Source organism: Macaca fascicularis, chromosome 1, assembly GCF_037993035.2.
Source record: "Macaca fascicularis isolate 582-1 chromosome 1, T2T-MFA8v1.1".
Taxonomy (NCBI): domain Eukaryota; kingdom Metazoa; phylum Chordata; class Mammalia; order Primates; family Cercopithecidae; genus Macaca; species Macaca fascicularis.
The window spans coordinates 164,334,328-164,360,909 of record NC_088375.1 but is presented as its reverse complement, the minus strand read 5'-3'; the positions used below and the strand labels follow the sequence as shown (position 1 = coordinate 164,360,909).

General features: G+C 41.2%; 1 protein-coding gene across 5 annotated transcripts in view; it reads right to left on the bottom strand.

Annotated features, from left to right (window-relative positions):
• The window catches only part of ANKRD13C (ankyrin repeat domain 13C), an 87,796-nt gene extending 70,280 nt beyond the window's left edge, over window positions 1-17,516 (bottom strand). For all 5 annotated transcript variants that reach the window (XM_005543040.5, XM_005543041.5, XM_005543042.5 and 2 more), the window contains exon 1: window positions 16,766-17,516. In XM_005543040.5, the coding sequence (XP_005543097.1) occupies window positions 16,766-17,195 (430 nt within the window). In that variant the 5' untranslated portion in view covers window positions 17,196-17,516. The remainder of the gene's footprint in view (window positions 1-16,765) is intronic.
• Between the last annotated feature and the right edge of the window lie 9,066 nt (window positions 17,517-26,582).

The following is a 26,582-nucleotide window of genomic DNA, read 5'->3' as shown; positions in this document are numbered from 1 at the left end:
CCTGACCTCAGGTGATCCGCCCGCCTCGGCCTCCCAAAGTTCTGGGATTACAGGCATGATTGAGCCACCACGCTCGGCCCTTAAAAACAATTTTAAGCACAGTTATGCACTGATACATTAGGAGCCACCTGTGGGTCAGATTCATAAACTATTCAGTGCCTTGAGTCTTCAGCATAATACAAGGTTAAAAAAAAAACCAACATGAACAAGGAACAATTTCCAATTTGATTGGTCTAGAATGAAGTCCTCTTCCTTCTTTTCAAAATATTGAACTAAATTTCCTAAGTTTGCATTCACATTCGATGATAATTTACCAAGACCTAAAAGTAGTCCCAAAAAGCAAACAAATTTGGCTGGGCGCAGTGGCTCTCGCCTACAGTCACCGTACTTTGGAAAGCTGAGGTGAACAGATCGCTTGAGGTCAGGAGTTCAGACCAGCCTGGCCAACAAGGCAAAACCCCGTCTCTACTAAAAATACCGGGTGTAGTAGCGCACACCTGTAATCCAGCTACTCGGGAGGCTGAAGTAGAAGAATCGCTTGAGTCCGGGTGGCAGAGGTTGCAGTGAGCCGAGATGGCGGCATTGCACTCCAGCCTAGGCAATAAAGTGAGACCCTGTCTCAAAAAAAAAAAAAAAAGGCAAACAAACTTGTTGACAATTTGGTGTTAAAAACAAAAGGTCAACACCAGCTATGCCAAAACCAAAGCTTTACTTTGAGCTATCATTTTTTTTTTTTTTTTTTTTTGAGACGGAGTCTCCCTCTTGTCACCCAGGCTGGAGTGCAGTGGCACGATCTCGGCTCACTGGAACCTCCGCCTCCCAGGTTCAAGCAATTCTCCTGCCTCAGCCTCCCAGGTAGCTGGGATTACAGGTGCCCACTACCATACCTGGCTAATTTTTGGATTTTTATTAGAGACAGGGTTTCACTATGTTGCCCAGGCTGGTCTCCAATTCCTGGCCTCAAGTGATCCGCCCACCTTGGCCTCCCAAAATGCTAGGATTACAGGCGTGAGCCACCGCGCTCGGCCCTCTAATTCCTTTATATGTGCATTCTGACAAACTAAATATTTCTAGCATTGTTTATCTATTTTCATTTATTGGCATAAAATTTGTTCGAAATATCCATTAATGATATACTATGACCTTTGAATTTATACTGATGTACCACTTCTCATTCCTAATATCTGTTATTTGTGCCTTTTTTTTCTCTTGATCAGTCTGATTATTATTACTATTTTTTTTTTTTTTTTTTTTTTTTTTTTGAAACAGGGTCTTGCTCTGTCACCCAGGCTGGAGTACAGTGGCAAAATCATGGCTCACTGCAGCCTCAACCTTCCAGGCTCAAGTGATCCTCCCATCTCAGCCTCCCAAGTAGCTGGGATTACAGGCACACATCACCACACCCGACTACTATTTTTTTTTTAATTTTCAGTAGAGATGTCTCACTATGTTGCCCAAGCTGGTCTCAAAATCCTGGACTCAAGCAATCCTCCCACCTCGGCCTTCCGAAATACTGGGATTACAGGCATGAGTCACTGTGCCTGGCCTATTAATTTTATTCATCTTTTCAAAGAACAAAGTGTTGGCTTTGTTGTTCTATTTTTCTAATTTAATCATTCCTGCTCTTTTATTACTTCTATTTTATTTGGGTAAAATAAACTCAAAATGGGAAATTAAGCAACTTAAAATTGTTCTTCTAATTTATTAAAACAGATTTGATGATTGATATTTCAGCCGTTTTCCTAATATATCTACCTTTTTAAAAATGTCTAGCTTATCTGCATTGCGTTCAGAGAACGGGCAGTGTAATTTCAGTCATCTGAAATGCGTTGAGATTTGCTTTATGGTTGAGTCTGACCAATTTTTGTAAATGCTGTCTATATCCTTGAAAAAAAAAAAAAACTTTTTATTCTGCAGTTGTTGGGTTCAGCATTTCATATAAATCTACTAGATCCATTTTAATGGTGTTGTTCATGTTTTTTATATCCTTATTGATTTGTCGTCGTTGTTGTTGGCTTGTTTGGTTACAAAGAGAGGAATGTTAAAAATCTCCCACTATAATTGTGGTTTCTATGTCTTCTTGTAATTCTAGCAAGTTTTGCTTGATATATTTTGAAGCCATGTTATCAAGTGCAATCAAACTTAAAATCTTCATAGATTCTTTGTTAATTGAACCACTTTTCGTTGTGAGACATGCACCTTTTTTTCAGATAATGTTTTCTGTTTTAAAACCTATTAGGGGGCAGGCACGGTGGCTCATGCCTGTAATCCCAGCGCTTTCGGAGGCCGAGGCAGGCGGATCACGAGGTCAGGAGCTCGAGACCAGCCTAGCCAATATGGTGAAACCCCGTCTCTATCAAAAATACAAAAATTAACCAGGTGTGGTGGTGTGCACATGTAGTCCCAGCTACTCAGGAGGCTGAGGCAGGAGAATCATTTGAACCCAGGAGGTGGAGGTTGCAGTCAGCCAAGATCACACCACTGCACTCCAGCCTGGGCGACACAGTGAGACTCCATCTCAAAAAAAAAAAAAAACCTATTAGGATATTAACACCATTACCACTATACCAACTTTTTTGAATTGGTATTCGCATGGAATATATTTTTCAATCCTCTTACTTTCAACTTTTTAACATCCTGATGTTTTAGATACGTCTCCAACTGCATGCAGTTGGGTGTTTTTAATCCTACAGTAAGACAGTATTTGTCTTTTAACTGAAACATTTAATCCAGTTTCATATATATTTACTGATATATCAGGGTCTAAATCTAGCATCCTTTTTGTGTTTTCTTTTTTTTTTTTTTTTTGAGATGGAGTTTCGCTCTGTCACCCAGGCTAGAATGGAGTGGTGCAATCTTGGCTCACTGCACCCTCCGCCTCCCAGGTTCAAGAGATCCTCCTGCCTCAGCCTCCCGAGTAGCTGGGATTATAGGCATGCGCCACCACACCAGCTAATTTTTGTATTTTAGTAGAGACAGGGTTTCACCATGTTGGCCAGGCTGGTCTTGAACTCCTGACCTCAAGCAATCTGCCTGCCTCAGCCTCCCAAAGTGCTAGGATTACAGGTGTGAGCCACCACCAGCCCAGCCCCTTTTTGTGTTTTCTATTTGTCCTGCCTGTTCTATATTCCTTTTGCTCATCCTTCTTACCTTCCTCCAGATTGACAATTTTTATTATTCCATTTTGTTTTTTCATCTATCTGAAAGGTATACATATTTTACTTTACTATAGCAGGAAAGTGGCATGATACAAATTACATTTTAAAATCATTCTTGTTCTCATGTAGAGAATAGATTGGAGGGGGACACAGAGAGACCAGTTACGAGTCTGATGCAACATTCCCAGGAAAAAATATAATTAAAATTGGTCAGTCTCAATGTGGGGGCAGAGGAGACAGAAGTAGACTGGTTCAAAATAACTTGCTAATTATATGTGTATGGGGAGTAAGAAGTGGTGAAACAAAGAATGATCTCAGTGACTGGCTTGAGCAACTAGATAGTTAACGATGTAATTTAAAAGAATGGGTGGCCAGGTGAAAGGGAAGGAGGCAGAAAATGGTAATTCCAATTTGGACAAGTTAATTTGAAAACAACTCTGAGATTCCAAGTGAAGACGAATACAAAATCTAGAATTCAAAGGAGAAGTATAGGCTGGAGATACACATTTGGCAGTAAAAAAGAAGAGATGAGCCTGAAGCAGTGGCTCATGCATATAATCCCAGCACTTTGGGAGGCAGAAGCGGGCAGATCACAAGGTCATGAGTTTGAGACAAGCCTGACCAACATGTTGAAACCCCATCTCTACTAAAAATACAAAAATTAGCCGGGCATGGTGGCGCATGCCTGTAATCCCAGCTACTCAGGAGGCTGTGGCAGGAGAATGACTTGAACCTGGGAGGCAGAGGTTGCAGTGAGCCAAGATCGCCCATTGCACTCCAGCCTGGGCGACAGAGTGAGACTCCAACTCGGTGGAGGGGGAAATAAAAAAAAGAAAAGACGTTTACAATCAAATGTATAAATTCCTGAATATCTCTTTTTGTCTCAATAGTGGAAGAGGTGGCAACAGTTCCCTTTCTTCACTTCTCTATCTTTCAGGAAGAAAAAGAAGTACCGTGCTCCAAATGGTTAAAAAAAAAAACAAAGAAAAACACACACACACACAGATAAGGAACTGATAACACTAGTTGCTGCCCAGGAGGGGAACTAGATAGGTAGAGATTGGTGAAAGGCAAACTTAAAATGTATCCTTTTATTTTTAAGAATTCTAAAGCATGTGAATATAATAACTATTCAAAAAATTTTTGAATTTAAGTCAAGGAGTGTCCACCAGAGTCTACACAGATAACCTAGGTGAAGAAGTCAAGGTGTCCATGTTCCTGGATAATTATCCTTTGTTTTCTTAACCCCTCAAGAACATAGAGAAAAGAGAGGGTAAAAGCATCAGTACCTACTGAAGTTACAAATGAAACCTTCCATTACAAGTCCAAATTTAATCATATTATCACAAGATTTATGAACTAGAAGTCAGTTCAACAATTCAATCCCTCTTTTTACAGATAAGAATATAAACAGAAATACCTTCTACTATGATGCTAAATATAATGCTGTGCTAATTCAGTATTTTAAATGGCAAAATCATCATCATCACCACCTGGCTAATAGTGAATTTACTGTATCCACCAAGTATATCATAAAACTAAGTGCTCCAATATCCTAGTTACCTCCATCTAATATCTCCTCAGTTTTCTATGTCCTCAACCTGCTGCTTAAGCTAATTTATTACACAAAGGATTATAAAAACATGAAATAAACTTTGCTATCAACTTTTCATACGTACTTTTTAAATCTGAAATTGAACGCCTTCATTCTAACTTGATAAACTAAATCAAACTGTTTTGTCGAACAAGTGAAAAACATCCAGTAATATTAAGACCACTTTAGCTTTTAGGTAGGTTGGTTTGTTTGTGGCAAAGTCTCTCTGTTGCCCAGGCTGGAGTGCAGTGATGCCATCTCGGCTCACTGCAGCCTTTACCTCCTGTGCCTCAGCGTCCCATGCCTCAGCCTCCTGACTAGCTGGAATTACAGGCGTGTACCACCATGCCTGGCTAATTTTTGTATTTTTATTAAGGATGGAGTTTAGCAAAACTGTGTTGGCCAGGCCAATCTCAAATTCCTAGCCTCAAGTGATTCGCCCACCTCAGCCTCCCAAAGTGCTGGGATTATAGGCATGAGACACCACACCAGGCTGATTTTAATTTTAAAATATGTAAAAAACACTGGCCGGTACAGTGGCTCAAGCCTGTATTCCCAACAGTTTGGAACACTGAGGTGGGAGGATTGCTTGAGCCCAGGAATTCAACACCAGTCCATGCAACATAGGGAGATCTTGTCTCTGCAAACAATAATTTTTAAAATTTAGCTGGGGGCTGGGCACGGTGGCTCACGCCTGTAATCCCAGCACTTTCAGAGGCCGAGGCGGGTAGATCACCTGAGGTCAGGAGTTCAAGACCAGCTGAGCAACAAGGTGAAACCTTGTCTCTACTAAAAATACAAAAATTAGCCAGGTGTGGTGGCAGGTGCCTGCAGTCCCAGCTACTCAGGAGGCTGAGACACGGGAATTGTTTGAACCCAGGAGGCGAAGGTTGCAGTGAGCCAAGATCACGCCACGGCACTCCAGCCTGGGCAACAGAGCGAGATTCCATCTCAAAAAATATATATATATATATTAGCTGGGCATGGTAGTGTGGTATGCCTGTGGTCTCATCTACTCAGGAGGGTGAGGTGGGAGGACTGCCTGAGAGTGGGAGGTCAAGCCTGCAGAGAGTCATGGTCACACTATTGCACTCCAGCCAGGATGACAGAGTGAGACCCTATCTCAAAAAAAAGAATAAATAAAAACAAATAATCAATAGAATCGCTGGCATTTCATGGGTATCTATTAAATGTGTTGGGCACTATGCTGTATACTTGTGATACCTTATTCATTTAATTTGCTCAATAATCCTATGAAACAAATATTATTTCTATTTCTCAAGAAGAAAAATAGACCTAATAGTAGTTATTTTCCAAAATTACATATCTAGAAACCAGGACAGTTAATGACGCAAAAATTTATATTCTTTTTACTGTATTTACAGTTTTCAAGCTTTTGAATCTCAGGATTCCTTTATACTTCTAAAAATTATTAAGGATACCAAAACCATTTGTATAGATATATCTATTGATATTTACCATATTAGAAATTCAGATTTAAAAATTTTTAAATTTATTAATTTTAGAACTATAATACTCATTACCTGTTAATATAAAATTTCTTATGAAAAAATTAACTACATTTTCCAAAACAAATAAGTGACAAGAGCAGTACTATTTTAAATTATTTAATTAAAAATAAAAATAAATTACATTTCTTTAATGTCTGGCTTAACAGAAGATGGCGGCTGCATTTTTATATATGCTTCACACAAATTCACAGTTGATGAGAGTAGGAGTATTTTAATACCCTTTTCTGATAATTGGGGGATATTTTTCTTTGCTACTACACCAAAATTCACTTCTTAAAAGTTGGTTGCACAGCCGGGCGCAGTGGCTCACACCTGTAATCCCAATACTTTGGGAGGCCAAGGCAGGTGGATCACCTGAGGTAGGAAGTTTGGGACCAGCCTGACCAATATGGAGAAACCCCGTCTCTACTAAAAATACGAAATTAGCCGGACGTGGTGGTGCATGTCTGTAATCCCAGCTACTCGGGAAGCTGAGGCAGGAGAATCACTTGAACCCAGGAGGCGCAGGTTGCAGTGAGCCAAGATCACGCCATTGCACTCCAGCCTGAGCAAGAACAGCGATACTCCATCTCAAAAAAAAAAGATTGCAATATGAAATCTAAAATCATATCAGTAAGTTTTTTGTACTGTGTTACACTGAAATATACTTATCTGTCTTGTGCTTTGAATGGATCTTGTACTATACATGATTCTGTAACACCATGCATTGATCAGTTGAAAAACACCAGTTGACCAGGTTATGGAAATCTTCAAATGCTGACGTATTTCACTGTACAACAGCAAAAAATCATATTTGGCAATATCACCTCCAATCTAACTAGAACAGTCTTTTATGTACTGGGAACCCATCAAGCTTACCATAGCAGAGGTAAGTTCTTCAAATTTCTACTTTTCATTTGAAAGCTTCAATTTTTTCATTCACAACAAATACTATCACTTGTTTTCCTTGAAGTCATAGGTTTACTTCATTATTTTCCAAAAAAAATTGCCAAATATTCAAATTGTGATAATTACAGATTGCCTGTAAACTGTTCTTTGAAGTAAAAATGGTGTTCCATGAAAAAGGTGGCTAGCTCAGCTCAAATACCCCTCAAACTTTTTCCTAATACTTTTTTTTCTATTTTTCTTTTCTTTCTTTTTAATAGAGATGGGGTCTCACTATGTTGACCAGGCTGGTCTCGAACTCCTGACCTCAAGTGATCCTCCCATCTCGTCCTCCCAAAGTGCTGGGATTACAGGCATGAGCCACTGTGCCTGGCTTCACCACTCAAACAGTTTAACAATGTTTTCCCTTATTTACCCGCGCGGTATGCAGCAGAAGAGCAAAAGGCACAATCCCAATTATGTCACAAATACCAAAAAAGCATGTACTCAAGATTAGGATGTAATAAAATTCATAATTTTTACAGTTTCATCAAAAACATTAAGTAAAATTGGCTTGTTTTAATTTTTAAAATTAAAAATTAATTTGCATGGCAGTGAACAATACAATGACTACCAGCCCAGTTTGCTACTCTGACTTGCACTAAGATGTCAACAATCTTACTCACCATTGCTTTTGAACCACCAATGAAAATGTCTGCAGTGAAAAAGGCAAGCAATGACTAGATATTATTATAAAAATAGTTTTGACTTTGTGCACCCCCTAACTATAGAACAAAGCCGGAAATTAAAAGTACTAGTACAGAGCTCCAGATTCTACAGACTCCTTCAAGTCTCATCCAAGCAAGCAGTAAAAGGAGATAATTTCTGCATTTTCTCTCAAAAATGCTAATATATTACTAAAATATACACACATGTATCATCTGACATCAAATCCATCATCAACTTCTACCAGCTCTATCTTATCACCCCCCCCAGTTTCCCCCAACTATAATAGTTTTTTATACTGACCCCTGCCTCACACAACAGCCCGAGCGAGCCTTTTAAAATCAAATTGTGTTACTCCTCTGCTCAAAACCCTTAAACAGCTTCCCACATTGCTCTGAGTAAAACCCCAAATCCTTAGCAAGGGTCTAAAAAAGTTGTGCCTCTCAAATCTCATATCTCTTACCACCCTCCCCCTTACTTTGTTCCAGCCACGTCAACCTTTCTTTCCTTGAATGTAGTACCTTTGCTTTTGCTATTTTCTGCTTGAAACTCTGTTCTGCCAGATATCTGCTCCCTAGTTTTCTTTAGGTAACTGCTTACATTTCTTATTCATTGGTATCTTTCCTGACTCTGACCTCAAGGAAATAATTACTACTTTTCCTTCCCCGTACTCTCAGCACTCTTTATCCTCTGCTTAATTTTACTCTATAATACTTATCATTATCAGTCATATCATATATTTATTAGTTTGTTGTCTGTCTCTCCCACTGGAATGTAAGCTCCATTAGAACAGACACTTTGTCAGTTTTGTTCACTGCTATAACCTCAGTACATAAAACACTGTCCATCACATATTATTAGAAGCTTAGTATCTGTTGAATGAATGAAATCAGAGAAAAAAGAAACTATAAAGAACCAGAAGAGCATTGTCAAAATCTGATTTTACTCTCCAAAAAGCATTTCATATTAGGACAATGCAGGTCTCCACCTAATTCTGTATGAAAACCAAACAAAAGCTATATATGCATAAGAGGATATGTAACATAGCATAAGTTTTTACAGAACTCACTACAGTGCTAAGAAAGGGCATGCATTAACTGCCTGATAAGATATTTGCAGCCAAGAATCCAACTTCATAGCTGGGCACGGTGGCTCATACCTGTAATCCCAGCACTTTTGGAGGCCAAGGTGGACGGATCACCTGAGGTCAGGAGTTTGAGACCTGCCTGACCAACATGGAGAAATCCAGTCTCTACTAAAAATACAAAATTAGCTGGGCGTGGTGGCACATGCCTGTAATCCCAGCTACTCAGGAGGCTGAGGCAGGAGAATCACTTGAACCTGGGAGGAAGAGGTTGCGGTGAGCCGAAATCGTGCCATTGCACTCCAGCCTGGGCAACAAGAGCAAAAACTCCGTCTCAAAAAAAAAAAAAAAAGAAATCAACTGAGCTACACCAATAGTAAACGAAAGGTAACTTATAGGAGAGTCAAATAAACCTAATTAACCCTTTAGGAGACTCACACACAGTATGAATTCAAGCATCAGATAAAACCTCAATTGAGGCCGGGCACAGTGGCTCACGCCTGTAATCCCAGGACTTTGGGAGGCCGAGACGGGCGGATCACCTGAGGTCGGGAGTTCGAGACCAGCCTGACTAACATGGAGAAACTTCATTTCTACTAAAACACAAAATTAGCCGAGTTTGGTGGTGCATGCCTGTAATCCCAGCTACTCAGGAGGCTGAGGCAACAGAATTGCTTGAACCCAGGAGGCAGAGGTTGCGGTGAGCCAAGATTAAACCATTGCACTCCAGCCTGGGCAACAAGAGCGAAATTCCGTCTCAAAAGAAACAACAACAAAACAAAAACAAAAACAAAATAACCCCTCAATTGAAGTCCTGTCTAAACCTCAGAAAGAAAGAGTAGCTTCTGAAGGATGGTACTTAATACCAAAGGTGAGAGCAACATACTGATATTAATTGGTATTGTGCGAACCTTCAGAGTTAAAATATTTCAGTCCTTTTCCCATTTGAGACTATAAAGCTCCAAGAGGCAGATATTATTGTATCTGCTTATTTCAGAGGTTAAATAATATCATTAAAACCAGTTCATAGAGAAGCATGGTCTCAAACTCAGATATGACCCTGATCTGATCAATACAGAAAAGGCAAAAGAACTTTTCCCTTTTTCCTACCCCTATTTTACATACTTCAGTCTTTCCCTAAAACTGATCTCCCAGCTCTCCCTCAAGAAAATAAATGGTATAGGAACAGAACCATATTGTTTGCCTGCCTGGCCCCCATCCAATTCTCTAGGAACTGCACTCATTTTCTGGAACCCAAGCATTCTGATAATTACATTGTACTCTGAATTAAAGTAGATTTTTATGACTTAAGAATGGCATCAACTTGGGGCAGCTATCCTACCGAAAACTCAATTCTCCAATGAGTCCTCTAGAATTCTACCTCACTGAGGATGCCCAGGACCCAACATCACCAATAATCACCCATTTCTGCTACCTTTTTTGCCAAAGCTAGATGGTCAGAATTTCTATTCCTATTGCAGCCCAGTGCAGAAAAGGGGAGAAGAGGATCCTCCCTCCCTTTTAAGACACAGTTCTGAAGATGTGTTCTTATCACAACATTTGTAAGCAGTGGGTGAAGTTCCATAGTACTAATGGTGACACCATCAAGAAACACAGCCACTTAACGCAAGGCCAGTCCTACTCTGTTGGAGATGCACATGGTGAAGAAAGACAAGAAAGAAGGAAGATGACATTCATCTAATAATGAAGATCAACTATACCAACCCTGATCAATGGAGTAACACTTCACCACCAAATCACGCCCACACCCAGGTAAGGTGTATAACACACTTTAATGTGTTATAAACTTGAGCCTCTAGACACCACTTTCTTCCTAAGGAAACTGAGGTCTGTCCTACAAAAACAAAGTTTAAAAAAACCTATAAAACAAAAAGCAAATAAACAAACATAAAACTACTAAAGTTCTTTTAAACACAAGCCATCATTTTAACCCTCTCCTGGTTAAAATTATTCACCAGGAGCTTAAAGTTTTTGTTGTTTTTTTTTCATGCAGAGATTAGCTTTATAGTCACCTCTTCTAAAAGAGATCTATTACGTATTATTCTTTTGTATCACCCATCATGAAAGTTTTAGTGACTAAAACAAAGCAGAGAAAAAAAATATATCAAAAGGAAGATACAAAATTTATACAGAATAAACCAAAATAAACATACCCTATGGCCACCAAATAGATTATCCTATCTTTTCAATCCTCAAAAGCACTTTTTTTTTTTTTCTTTTTTGAGATGGAGTTTAGCTCTTGTTGCCCAAGCTGGAGTGCAATGGTACAATCTCAGCTCACCCCAACCTCCACCTCCTGGGTTCAAGCGATTCTCCTGCCTCAGCCTCTCGAGTGGCTAGGATTACAGGTGCCTGGCACCATGCCCGGCTAATGTTTTGTATTTTTAGTAGAAACAGGGTTTCACCATGTTAGGCTGGTCTCGAACCCCTGACCTCAGATGATCAGCCTGCCTTGGCCTCCCAAAGTGCTGGGATTACAGGCGTAAGCCACCGTGCCAGGCCTGCACCTTTTTAATCTTTCTGAAATTGAGATTTTTTTCAATCACTGGCTAAAGAAATCTGCCAGCCACAAGGCAGACATTTTACACATTAATCATTTCATTGTCACTTCCCTGTGGCAACTGCATCGGCAGGAATATTCTTAATTGAATTTTAACTTATAATTCGAAATCTCTAACATTGTGTGAAATAGCTTCAAGAACATATTACCATGAAAATATAAGTAAATATGAAAATTAACAAGGAAAAATTAAAATTAAGTATATATAGAGAAGATGGCTTGTCACCTGCCAGGCAACGTAATTAAAGGCAGGAGAAACTGCCAAATTTCTCAGAATAAATCAGAAATTTTTCACATCTAGGAAAGGCTGGCTTGAGCAATTCATATGTTCAGGACTTTCATCACTTTGGCACCTAAAAGCTTCTGACTAGCATCCAAGAGAAGCTGCTTAGCTTCTTAAGGACATTTAACTCAAGGGAAAAAACAAAATTACAAGTCTAACCAATAGGAAGTATAGTCAAACCAAGAAAATCTATATGTTTCATATTCTCAATTCTCAATAAGTAAAATTATTATCAATTATAAAAAATGTCATGTCATCATGATCCTTTGCCAAACTATCAATGGCAAAAATTGATTCAGAAAAATCCTTACACTGACAGTGGAAAAAGGCTTAGATTCAATCTTTTAATTTCACACTAAAGAAAAAAGTGGTATATAACCAAAGACACAGAGTTCCATAATTTTGTGTACATTTAATATTTCTTCCCCATCCAAAAAACAGCTGTTATTAAGTGATAAGTCACAATCAGGCATATTTGAATACAATGTATACATGATTTTATAGCTGTTACTGTACTTAACATACCTCAAGAAATATGTTTGGACCCAGAATACAATACTTCACAAAATAACTGATGACTCAAAAAAAAAATTCCTATTCAACCAATATTTTACCACAAAACTAAAAGCTCTATGCTTTCTCCTATTCAATTTAAGTCAATAACTTGCAAATGCACACACATACCAAAAAATTTTACCAAATGAGAGAGACTTTAAACTCAAATAGCTTATGAACGGAACTAAATAGTGATCAAATCAGGATTCAACAAGCTCTCCAGGTACAATAAAGGACCAAAACTAACAAAATGGCCGGGCGCGGTGGCTCAAGCCTGTAATCCCAGCACTTTGGGAGGCTGAGACGGGCGGATGACGAGGTCAGGAGATCGAGACCATCCTGGCTAACACGGTGAAACCCCGTCTCTACTAAAAAATACGAAAAACTAGCCGGGCAAGGTGGCGGGCGCCTGTAGTCCCAGCTACTCCGGAGGCTGAGGCAGGAAAATGGCGTAAACCGGGGAGGCGGAGCTTGCAGTGAGCCGAGATGGCGCCACTGCACTCCAGCCTGGGGGACAGAGCGAGACTCCGTCTCAAAAAAAAAAAAAAAAAAACTAACAAAATAAAATGTAATAATGCTAAAGTCCTTTGTTGAGGTTAAAAAAATAAATAAATAGAAGAAGGGATAGAATGGAAAGACAGCAGATCACTTGAGAACAAAACATAATTTAAAAATTAACATACTCTTGGGCAGGCACGGTGGCTCATGCCTGTAATCCTAGCACTTTGGTAGGCTGAGGTGCACAGATCACTTAAGGTCAGGAGTTCCAGACCAGCCTGGCCAACATGGTGAAACCCTATCTCTACTAAAAATACAAAAATATAAAAATTAGCCAGTGTGGTGGTGCATGCCTGTAGTCCTAGTTACTCAGGAGGCTGAGACAGGAGAATTGCTTGAACCCAGAAGATGGAGGCTGCAGAGAGCCAAGATTGCACCACTGTACTTCAGCTTGGGTAACAGAGTGAGATTCCATCACAAAAAATAAATTAATTAATTAACATACTCTTGCACTGCATAACTGTGTGCTGCTTTACAGCAATATAGTCTCCCTGTTGTCTTTGCTAATGAGGCTAATATATCTCCAGCAATAAGGTTAGTTCTGGGCACCATCTTCTAAGGGAAGAATTAACAAACAAGTTCTACTAAACAATGACGAAGATTTTCATTTACTTATTTAACACACATATAGTATTTACTATGTTTCAGGGACTATTCTAAATACTTTACAAACAATGTGATGAGGAATAGATACAAAAGTTAGGAATATTTAACCTGAAGGTAATCTTGCCAAATCTCTAAAGGGCTATCATGTGGACAAAGTAGCCCATTTATGTGGGCCATTATATAAAAAAAAGTAACAAACAGGGCTGAGATCTGGGCTCCACAAAACCTGAGCTGTCCAATGGTAGAATCTCTTTACAAGACTCTTGTAAGGAATGAGAAAAAAATATAAAGAACTTTGCTATAAAACCCCAAATGCACATTATGAGAATTGACTTCCTTGCAATATAGTGGGTCCCAATCAATAGAAATACTTACAAAGAGGTTCATGATATGCTTTGGAGTCCTTGCTATGATTCATAGCTTTGAGATTTATACTATGTAACTTTAGTGACGTTTCCTTGCCTCTCTAGGCTTTACTTTTCTTATTTTTAAAATGAGTATAAAACTATCTGCTTTGGGCTGGGCGCGGTGGCTCATGCCTGTAATCCCAGCACTTTGGAAGGCCGAGGTGGGTGGATTACCTGAGGCCAGGAGTTTTAGATCGGCCTGGCCAACACGGTGAAACCCAGTTTCTACTAAAAATACAAAAATTAGCCGGGCATGGTGGCACACGCCTGTGGTCCCAGCTGCTCAGGAGGCTGAGGCAGAAGAATCGCTTGAACCTGGGAGGCAGAGACTACAGCAAGACCAGATGATTCCACTGCACTCCTTTGCAGGGCTGCTGTGAGGATTAAATGTTACAATGTATGTAAACACTTAGCACCCTGCTGACCTACTGGATAAATTGTATCTATAATAAGGACAATAATCATCACTGTCACCATGTTGGGAAAGGAATCCTTATGATGAACATAAAACTATGTAATACATGGTATAATTGTCTGGCTCTGCTATGTACCTGTATGAGTGTATTATTCTGCTATGCATTTATGTTAAAGCAATCCAAAGAGAATATACAGCTTTTATTTATTTATTTTATTTTTATTTTTATTTTTGAGACCGAGTCTCTGTTACCCAGGCTGGAGTGCAATGGTACGATCTCGGCTCACTGCAACCTCCGTCTCCCGGGTTCAAGTGATCCTCCTGCCTCAGCTTGCCAAGTAGCTGGGATTACAGGCATGCACCACCATGCCAGGCTAATTTTTGTATTTTCAGTAGAGACGGGCTTTCACTATGTTGGTCAGGCTGGTCTTGAACTCCTGACCTCAGTAATCCATCCACCTCGGCCTCCCAAACTGCTGGGATTACAGGTGTGAGCCCCCGCACCTATCCCAGTTGCTTTTGTTTAAGTGATCAAAACTAAAAGTAATAACGTATCCGAAAAATTTATGAGGCTATGGGAGAAAAAAAGACTAAATAAGAAGCACATTAAATTGAAGCCACTGTTCCTAGGACGCCTCACTGTAGGAGATGAGCATGTACACATTGCAGGGGGGAAAACAATTATATTTACCCCAGGTATGTGAACCACTGGTTACATTAATCAGAAACATCAACGATATAAGGTCAGCTACACACAATAAAAAAACCTTACTTTAAAAAAGTGAATTTCAGTGGGCTAAGAACAAGAGTTTAAGAGTATATAGGATTCTAATTACTTTGAACAGAATTTGAACTTAAACAAATGTACTCCTAAATGTTGGGTTGAAGACAGGGAAGCCCAATAATCCTGTAATTCAATACCTTCAGTGATACTCATCCATCTCTTATTTCAAAGGGAGTTAACTCTCAAACTTTTTATCTGTTTCAGGGATATTTCAAGGTAATGTAACTATGGCTACTATGTAGACCAAATTTGAAAAACTTCCTAATAATTGACTACTAAACTGAAGCTACAACCCATCTTCCACTAACAACAGTTTTCCAGAGGGTTAGAATATAATTACCATCATCAATCAACAAACAACATTATGCTTCTACTATAATAATAAAATGATTAAGTAATTTAAATGTAAGAATGAAAAACTGGCTGCAACTTTAAGATACTTTTTTGGGGATTTACGATAAATGATAGGTGGTGATTTTATTACATTACAACATTGTAAATTCGGAAAACAAATGCAGTTGTTAGAGAATTATACAGCCAAGAGAAACCTTACTCTTTTTTTATCTGAATTTTTGTCCTAAAAAGCCTACAATCCGATGGAATTAAGGGAACTTATTTCACAGGCAAATATTTCATTGATACGTATATCATTCTGAGCACAAAGTTGGTTGAGCGTGTTCTAACTGAATGTATACACTTTTCATATTAAAAGCAGAGCGATCAACAATATGTGCCAACTACCCAGTTTAAAACGGCCTATTAAATGTTAAAATGTCAGTGTTCACATTAGTTTTCATTAATAAATTTACTGTTGCTTAAAAGTTAACTCAGTCACACGATTTTTTAGAATTAAACAAAAAATTCAGCTTACAAGGCAAAAAGAAATGGTTAATATAGACTAAGATAAAATTACTATGAAAATCATAATTCTATTTTCAGTCACAGTCATCAAGATTAGACATTACTATTAGCAATTATCTACTTAAAACAAGCAAAACATCAAATCCCTACTCCAACAAAAATCGGCTGTGGAGAAGTCTAACTGTTCTAGGTATCAAATACCGACAAATTTCTACCGTGTGGCTTTCAGAAATCAAACATTCTAAGTTTACTATAAGCAGACAAAAAAGAAACAACCTGGTGGCAGGCAGAATCACAACCAGTTGCCGTCAAGATGGGATCTGTTATGAGTAATGAAGGGAGGAGGGCAATTTATGTGTTCAAAATTTAAAATGCCAAGGTGGGGGAAAGGGGAGAGAAATAAAAAATACATAGCTCTATAAACAAAGGGAGAAAACCAGGTTGGGTGAGAGGCAACCTAAAATTTCTGGCAGTCCAGAATCAGCAAATCGAAGGCCTGTCTCAAACAAAACAGCTTCTCACGAGAAACTTTGAAGTGGGCAAGGAGGATACATTCCTTTGCACCCACAAGAACCAACCCCCTGACCACTGGCACGCTATTACTGAGTCGGTCATGATTTACCGAATGGCCCGGATGATGGGCAAAGGGGAGGAAAGAAGAGTCTGCTGGAGGGGGGGCCTAGGATTCCAGAAGCCTGGGGAGGCACACCCTAGGCTCGGGGAAGGAGAGAGGTGGAGAGGGGCTAGCACTCCTCACCGTGATTATCTTTCTGCCCGATATTGTGAGTGCGGATGAGAGAGGAAAGTCTCCTCACATCCCCCTTGAAGACGCACTCGTGCACTGGGTAGTGTGCAGGGCAACTGCCTGCATCCGCGACGACAGCAACGGGATTGGTGCCGGCCAGAAGGGCCGGGGACTGGGAGGTGGCAGTCACGGAGGAATTGTGCAGCGGCAGAGCCGGGGCGCCGGGGGGATTGGAGGAGGACGGAGCTGCCTTCAGCTGCAGCCGGTGGTGATGGTTACTGAAGATCTTATGACAAGATTTGCCGCCCTTGCCAATCCTGCTTCTGGTAAAGGTGCCGCCAAGGGCAGCCGCCGCTTCCTCATCCCCGGGCTCCAGCAGGTCCCCTTCTTCTTTGCTGGGCTTGTGGTCCCTCCGCAGTGAGCGGATCTTCTCCCCGGTCATCGCCGCCGCCAGGGGCAAGGCGGGGAATCGGGAGGCTCACCGCCGGCGACGGAGCTGGCGCTGCGGCGGCCCAAGGCGATTAGAGCGGTGGCCAGGAGCCTCCAGCGCAGCATGAACTCCCACTGCGCCCCCGAACCTGGGACAAACGCATCTCCCGGGGAAGAGCCGGCTCTCGCCTAGGCACGAAGGGACGCGCGCTCGCTGGGGGGAGCTAGAGCTCAGGTGCCCACGACATCAAGATCTCAGCCTCGCCGTCGCAGCTGCCGTCGCCGCCTCACACCGAAAAACAGGGTACGGCCATCTTCCTCTTGCTCCTCTCGCGAGAGCTCCCCCCGCGAGAGCTCCCCCCGGGAGCGAAGAGAGAGGAAACACCGCGATAAGAGAGCCACCGGCTCCCTCCCTCGCACCTTGTATTCCCAGAATCACTAGGCGCCGGCGCCTCCCAGGCAGCGTGTTTCCGCCCCGAGCTGGAGTTTCCCAGCTGCCAGCCGACCTCGAGACCGCACTCCCACCAACCGCGCTTTTTGTGGGCGGTCTGAAGCCACAGCCTGCGTTGGATATGTTCGGTGCATGTTATAAACAACCACTTAAACCCTCCGGATCTGCGCCTACCGCAGAGGAATGCAGAATGACGCCACGGCACGCAGGATGTGATGTCGCCGAGATGCACAGAATACTCGTTCAATCAACATTTACTGAGCATCTACTTCGTGCCATACTCCGAGCTAGCAAATATGTAGAGCACCAGTCCTGATTGCAAGGAGCACTATACAAGAGGAATGACAGCCAAACAATTAAAAGAGGAGGCGGGGTTGCACGCAAAAAAGGGAGGGGCGAATTTTTGTGTTGAGTTGTCAGGAAACTCATAGAAGAGTTTAGGGGCTGACTTTGGAAAATGATGGGCTGTCCAGCAAACGGAAAGAGGGGAGGCCAATCAAATATTGTATTCGATGAATGAATTTCGGGCAGATGTCAGAGTTAACATGAGGGTGGAGACACTCAAGGAGCGCAAATAATCGTGTAACTGAAATATAATTGTATTAGTTCATGGCCAACCTCAACCTAGTGTCAAACTCTGAAGAAACGTGAATCTGCCAACCATAAAACTTTAACAAAGTAACTAAAGCTGGCCACTGAGGAGGTAAGGATGGGGGTTAGCAAAACATCCTAAAGATCTTAACCCATTTAGCTCTCCAAAGTTCCCCTATATTCTGACATCAAATACTTCAGGTCTCTTTTTTTTTTTTTTTTTTTTTTTTTGACAGCGCCTCTGTAGTCCAGGCTAGAGTACAGTGGTGTGATCTCGGCTCACTGCGACCTCCATCTCCCAGGTCCAAGTGATTCTCCTGCCTCAGCCTCCAGAGTAGCTGGGATTATAGGCCCGCGCCACCCCACCAAGCTAATTTTTGTACTTTTAGTAGAGACGGGGTTTCGCCATGTTGGCCAGTCTGGTCTTGAACCCTGACCTTAGTGATCCGCCAGCCTCAGCCTCCCAAAGTGCTGGGATTACAGGCATGAGCCACTGCGCTCAGCCAGATCTCTTCTTTCTGAAGTTTATACTACCACTAACTCATCTCCACAAACAAACAATTCTGTGGGCCTCTCTTAATCCTCCCCGATCACTCAACTTTTCACCTCCAATTTTCTTCCCAGTCTATTCAAATAAACCTCTTTCTTCCTTTTCTTTCTTTTTCAGTGGAGTGGAGAGTTCCGTTTATGTTAAAACATTACCCAATCAGCAGTTCAAAGCATCCTCTTGCGACAGCAATAGAGATTGAACAAATACATGCAGTAATATTTTCTTCTTCCACAATAGCCAATATTTATTGTTAACGCTAAGCCAGGCAGTATGCTTGGCACTTTATATGCTGTTATCTCCCCCTGATTAGCATTAATATCCTCACTTGAAGTTTTTTAACTTCAAGTTTTAAAAACTTGCCCAATACTTCAATGCTAGCATGTGGTATAATCAAATCTGACTGTAAGGCTAGAGAGAGAGGAAGGGCCAGGTCATGCAGGGCTTTGTATGTCATCTTAAAAGTTTACACTTGGCCAGGCGCGGTGGCTCACGCCTGTAATCCCAGCTCTTTGGGAGGCCGAGGCAGGCGGATCATGAGGTCAGGAGTTTGAGACCAGCCTGGCCAATATGGTGAAACCCCCTCTCTACTAAAAACACAAACATTAGCTGGATGTGGTGGCATTCGCCTGTACTCCCAGCTACTCCGGAGGCTGAGGCAGAAGAATCGCTTGAACCCAGGAGGCAGGGCTGCAGTGGGCCGAGATCATGCCACTGCACTCCAGCCTCGGTGACACAGTGAGACTCTGTCCAAAAAAAAAAAAAGAGAGAGAATAGTCTTTTTAGAGAACTTAAAGCAGGGAATAGCATAATGCAATTCACCTTTTTAGAAAATTCAGTCACTCAGGCCAGGCGCAGTGGCTCATGCCTGTAATCCCACCACTTTGGAAGACCGAGGTGGGTGGATCACCTGAGGTCAGGAGTTCAAAACCAGCCTGGTCAACATGGTGAAACCCCGTCTCTACTAAAAATACAAAAATTAGCTGGGCATGGTGGGCACCTGTAATCCCAGCTACTCAGGAGGCTGAGGCAGGAGAATCGCTTGAACCTGGGAGGTGGAGGTTGCAGTGAGCCAAGATCGTGCCATTGCACTGCAGCCTGGGTGAGAAGAGCAAAACTCCGTCTCTAAATAAATAAATAAATAAATAAATGAAAATTCAGTCACTCATACTTTAGATAAGCATCAAGAACAGAATTTTAAAGAAGTGTGCAGTAATTCAGATGATGAGAGCATGAACCAAATTAGTGAGAGTGAGGCAGAAAAAGGTTTAAGAGATTTTTTTAAAAATGAGTTCAATCTTAGCATATTGAGTTGAAAGTTGCTTATCTGTAGGGAGTTAGATGGTCTACATTTTAGATATTTGCAAGTGATCCTTAGGTGATAGAGAACCAGGTATAGGCTGGATTCAGAAGTTATTATTACACAGAAGTTGATGCTCAGGAAGTAGGTGAGTTCCCCAAAGAAGAGTTTATAGAGTGAGAAATTAAGAAGGTCCAGTATAGAACAAAATCTTGAAAACACCAATATTCAAAGCGTGTGTATAGGGAAAGTGGCCAGCATACTATTATTACTAAAAACCTACACCAAATTATATCTCATTATACTTGTGAAGTATTCTATCACTAGATCCTAGATTTGAAATTTCTTTATTAGTGGCTGTCACCCATGAATGACATGGATGTCACCCATGGAATGTGGAAACTCCTAAGTATCCCTCCAGTAAAATACATACCAAAAATAATAGTCAGGCCAAGTGTGGTAGCTCACACCTATAATCCCAACACTTTGAAAGACCAAAGCAGGAGGATCACTTGAGGTCAGGAGTTTGAAACCAGCCTAGGCAACATAGTGGAATCCCATCTCTATCAAAAAATATAAAAAAATTAGCCACCTGTGGTGCTGAACACCTGTAGTCCCAGCTACTCAGGAGGCTGGGGTGGGAGACCCACATGAGCCCGGGAGTCCAAGGCTGCAGTGAACTGGGATTGCACCACTGCACACCAGCCTGAGTGACAGGTAACCTGTTTTAAAAGTAAATCGTCATTCTCAGCAAACTATCGCAAGAATAGAAAACCAAACACCACATGTTTTCACTCATAGGTGGGAACTGAACAATGAAAACACTTGGAAACAAGAAGGGGAACATCACACACTGGGGCCTGTTGTGGGGTGGGGGGAGAGGGGAGGGATAGCATTAGGAGATATACCTAATGTAAATGACGAATTAATGGGTGCAGCACACCAACATGGCACATGTATACATATGTAACAAACTTGCACGTTGTGCACATGTACCCTAGAACTTAAAGTATAATAAAAAGGAAAAATAAATAAATAAATAAAATTCATCTTTATTTATTATTTATGTTATTTAATTTTGAGACGGAGTTTTGCTCTTGTTGCCCATGCTGGACTGCAACGGTGTGGTCTCGGCTCACTGCAACCTCTGCCTTCTGGGTTCAAACGATTCTCCTGCCTCAGCCTCCCAAGTAGTTGAGATTACAGGTCTCCATCAGCATGCCCAGCTATTTTTTGTATTTTTAATAGAGATGGGGTTTCACCATGTAGGACAGGCTGGTCTCGAACCTCTGGCCTCAGGTGATCTGCCCACCTTGGCCTCCCAAAGTGCTGGGATTACAGGCATGAACCACCATACCAGGACTTATTTTTTGTTGTTTTTTTGAGATGGGGTCTCATTTTGTCAGCTAGGCTGAAGTGCAGTGGTGTGATTTCAGCTCACTGCAACCTCCACCTCCCAGGCTCAAGTGGATCCTCCTGCTTTTCAGCCTCCCAAGTACTGGCACTATAGGGCCTAGCTAATTTTTGTATTTTTTTGTAGAAACTGGGTTTGACCATGTCACCCAGGCTAATCTCAAACTCCTGGACTCAAACCATTAACTCACCTCGGCTTCCTGAAGTGTTGGGGTTATAGGTGTGAGCTACTGCCCCCGGCCCATTCATTATTATTTTTTTTTTTATAGAGACTGTGTCTCACTGTGTTGGCCAGGCTAGCCTTGAACTCCTGGGCCCAAGCGATCCTTCTACCTCGGCCTCCCAAAGTGCTGAGACTACAGGTGTGAGCCACTGCACTTGGCCCCATCTATTATTTTTAAGGGCTTGTAAAAATGGCAGAAATATAAGATTACAATATATTATAAAAAAGATAGAAATATGACTGTAATACATTATGAAAAATACAAGGATTGAAATTATATAAGCTCCCAATATAATATAAAAGAGGAAGTCATTAATTCTATTTGGGGAAAATAGAAATTGGATGATCGGAAAATCTTTCTGGGGCTGGGCGTGGTGGCTTACGCCTGTAATCCCAGCACTTTGGAAGGCCGAGGTGGGCAGGTCACTTGAGGTCAGGAGTTCAGCCTGACCAATGGTGAAACCCCATTTCTACTGAAAAATACAAAAGAATCAGCCAGACATGGTGACGTCTGCTGGTAGTCCTAGCTGCTCGGGAGGCTGAGGCAGGAGCCTCAGTTTGACTCCTGAACCCAGGAGGCAAAGGTTGCAGTGAGATTGCGCCACTGCACACCAGCCTGGGCGATATAGAGTGAGACTCTCTCTAAAAAAAAAAAAAAAAAAAAAAAAAAAAAAAGAATTACATCAAATTTTATCTCTTCTTAGCACAAGTATTTTTTTTTTAACTTGGCATAGAATTCAGAGCCAGGAAATTGTGTTGAACTAACTCTCTAAATAAAATTTAGCATGTCATTCTATTATGAACGTATGCCACAAACCACAATAGTATTAGCATTAGTAGTACCTGTGACTTCACAACCAAAAAAACCACAGATATTTTCATTTCACATAACAGTTGTTGCAGACAACTCAAAATTTCATTTGTAGCCATTAGTACCTCTAAAATTAGCTTAATACGTATGCTCATTGCTATGTCTTGTTCTTTAATGAGTTAATGAAGAAGCATATATACTACTGTATTACGAATTTGCTTTTAACATATTTTGTTGGCTATTTCAATACTCAAAATTTCCTTGTAATCTAAAATATTTTACACATTTAAAAACACTGTTCTGAAAATGGGTCCCTAGGTTTCTCCACACTGCCAAAGCGTCAATGGCACAAAAACAGAAGTTAGGAACTTCTTCATAGGAATATTTAATGATACCTGCCCATTCGTCTCCTTTTCTCTCCTATCCAGCAACCCATCATTCTGAATTAGGTGTCCCTCCTTTGTCTTCTTTCTGATTTCCCATTGTAACTTCTGCTTGCCTCCTTGATATTCTTATCTGGTCTCAACTAATCCTTGGAGCTCTCTGAGTACTGGAACCATGCTGACCATTGCTGTATGCAGAGTGCCCTACAGGGAGTGAATGCTTAATATTAATAATAAGCAGTTGTTGAATTAATCAATTCATTAGAACACAAAACCCCAAGTATCTTCAAGGTACTAAGACAACTGCAGACTCAGTAATGAGATGCTTTAAATAATCCCAATATAACTACACTGAAATTAGCTACTACGCTCTTGGATTCTTACATGAAACCAAAGGGTAGATACATCATTTAGGACTTTTTGTTTTTCATATGCAAGTAACAATAAATTCAGTTGAAACAGGGTTAAATTAAAGGAATGTATTGACTTACATACCAGAAAGGTGCAGAGATAAGTCTTCAAGAGTGGCCCCTCAGGATCCCGTGTCAGTTTTTCAGTGAATCTCTCAGTGTTTCTCTCTGTATGAGGAGTCCTCCTCAGGCCAGCTTCCTTCAAGAACACAAGATAGCTGCCAGCAGCTAACAGCGGCTACATGCTTCCTCCTTAAGGTCCAAAGGAGTTCCTGCTCCCAGATAAATCTGGAGTATGACACTTACAAAATAACCTAGAGTCCAATCTGTGTCCCAGAGAACGGTGATTGGCTCAGGCCTGAGTTATCTGACAAACCCCTGTGAAGAAGGGGATTACTCAGATTAGTTTCACCCAATCAGAATTGATCTCGGAGCCAGAGGTGGGGCCAAGCTCTCCAAACCGTGAACTGTTTCATAATGGGAATGAGGTGGGGAATAATGTGGGAGATACAAACGCGAGAGTGGTCAGCAAAGGTACTACACCCAAAGACTTAAAACAGGATTTTGCTTCAAAAAAAATCTGTTATCACAGTGTCTTAAATTCAATATGATAAAATATGTAGGGATTATCAATTATATCAATATGTAATGAGTAAATAACTTCACTGGTAAACACTGTATTTACTTTTTATTCAAATTTTACCAAGATAGAATGCAATCCAACAATTCAAGTGTAGAACTAAACTACTGGCCATGTGCTGTGGTTCATGCCTGTAATCCCAGCCCTTTGGGAGGCCGAGGCTGGTAGATCACCTGAGGCCAGGAGTTCGAGACCAGCCTGGCCAACATGGCAAAACCTCATCTCTACTAAAAATACAAAAATTAGCCGGACATGGTGGTGCACCCCTATAATCCAAGCTACCCAGGAGGCTGGGGCAGGAGTATAGCTTGAAGCTGGGAGGCGGAGGTTGCAGTGAGCCGAGATTGTGCCATTGCACTCCTGCCTGTGTGACAGAGGTAGAGTCCATGCCAAAAGGAAAAAAACAAAACAAACAAAAAAAAAACACTGAAAAGTAAACTACTGAATTTGCTAGATAATACTCTGTAGTTCTACAAATTAGCAAATTAATTTCTCTCATGGTGTAGTTACCCCAAATAATGCTCAATTTGCCTTGAATAACAGAAAGCTTCTGGAAAATGAATGTTTTTCAACTTTTTCTTTTTTTTTTTCTTTTTTTTTTTGAGACGGAGTCTCGCTCTGTCGCCCAAACTGGAGTGCAGTGGCCAGATCTCAGCTCACTGCAAGCTCCACCTTTCGGGTTCACGCCATTCTCCTGCCTCAGCCTCCCGAGTAGCTGGGACTATAGGCGCCCGCCACCTCGCCCGGCTAGTTTTTTGTATTGTTTAGTAGAGACGGGGTTTCACCGTGTTAGCCAGGATGCTCTCAATCTCCTGACTTTGTGATCCGCCCGTCTCGGCCTCCCAAAGTGCTGGGATTACAGGCTTGAGCCACCGCGCCCGGCCCTCAACTTTTCTAATGAGAGTTTTGTTAAATAGTTTATGTGCTCACCAACACAAAACACTGACTAGACAGTTAAATCTGGCTCTAAGAAAGAACATTCTGAATTTTGCCAGAAATGTATGTATCCATATTAGCCCTATACAAAGCACCTAATCCCTGTCGTGGTATCTTCATTTAACAAAAGCAGTAGTATGGTAACATGAAATACAGAACAGCAGTACTGTACAAAATAAAATCTCACTCGTTATATTTTTAAATATTTTTTAATATAACGAGTCAGCAGACATCTGTAGTTACTAACCTTACTCAATTCTCGTTGCATTGCATACTAATAATGTTTCTAGTGTAAACATTAGTGCAAGTTTAGTCTACATCTTTTTTCTTTCATCTTCTCTGAAGATTTGTGTTTCATATTCTCACAATAATCTGGAATATGATTTCCTACACTCCACATTGGCTGAACAAGATCTAGGAGTATTTTGTTTGATAGATGATACAGCTGTCTGACTGATGAGGTAATCGTCTCTGAAATCTGATAACACAACAGTACACTGACAGAGGTGGGCGGATCACAAGGTCAGGAGATCGAGACCATGGTGAAACCCCGTCTCTACTAAAAATAGAAAAAAAAAAATTAGCCGGGCGCAGGGGTGGGCGCCTGTAGTCCCAGCTACTCGGGAGGCTGAGGCAGGAGAATGGCGTGAACCCGGGAGGCGGAGCTTGCAGTGAGCCGAGATTGCGCCACTGCACTCCAGCCTGGGCGACAGAGCGAGACTCCGTCTCAAAAAAAAAAAAAAAAAAAAGAAAATAACAAACCATGTAAATCAATACTTTCTTCACACATTTTACTTCCATCTCCCTGGGTCTCAGTATTTTTCTGTTTCCTCTAAATCTGCCCCCTTCCTTTCTCAGAGGCAATGCAGAGCACTTTCCCTTTCTTCTACAGTTTCTGATCAGTGGTTATCAGTGATTTTGTAAAATTTCTCTTAAGTAATCAGAAAAAAATCTGAGAAGCAGGGGTTGCCAAGGAAACCAGAGCCAATAACAGCCGGAAGTTCCTGAAGGAAGAAACTCGTTTGAGACAGATAAAACCCACAGACTGATTTGGAGGAAGAGGGAAAAAAATGCCAGGATCATAGTGTAAGGCTAAGTCAATGACATGAAAAGGAAAAGATAAAGTACAACATTCATAATTAAAATTATTTTTAGATCGACAAAGGCTAGAAACAAGAGAATTAGAACAGACACAGGAATGGGTTTTTTAGTGAAAGAAGAGGTTAAGACACAAAGGGTAGGCCCAACACTTTGGAAGGCCGAGGCCGGTGGATCACTCGAGGCCAGGAGTTCAAGACCAGACTGGCCAACATGACGAAAACCCATCTCTACTAAAAATACAAAAATTAGCCAGGCGTGGTGGTGCATGCCTATAATCCCAGTTACTACAGAGGCTGAGCAGGAAAAATGCTTGAACCCGGGAGGTGGAGGTTGCAGTGAGCCGAGATCCAGCCTGGGCAACAGGGCACGACTGTCTCAAAAAAAAAAAAAAAAAAGGGTAGTGTGTAAGAGATTAAATGGTATAGATAGACAAGGGTCAGTACTTGTGTCCATAGCTTCCTGGATATGTTTTATTTTAAATTAATTTATTGCTCAGAATATATGTAACTATATTCTGTATCTACAGTCTAAATACTCTGGACTGGTGCAGTGGCTCACGCCTATAATCCTAGCACTTGGGGATGCCGAGGCGGG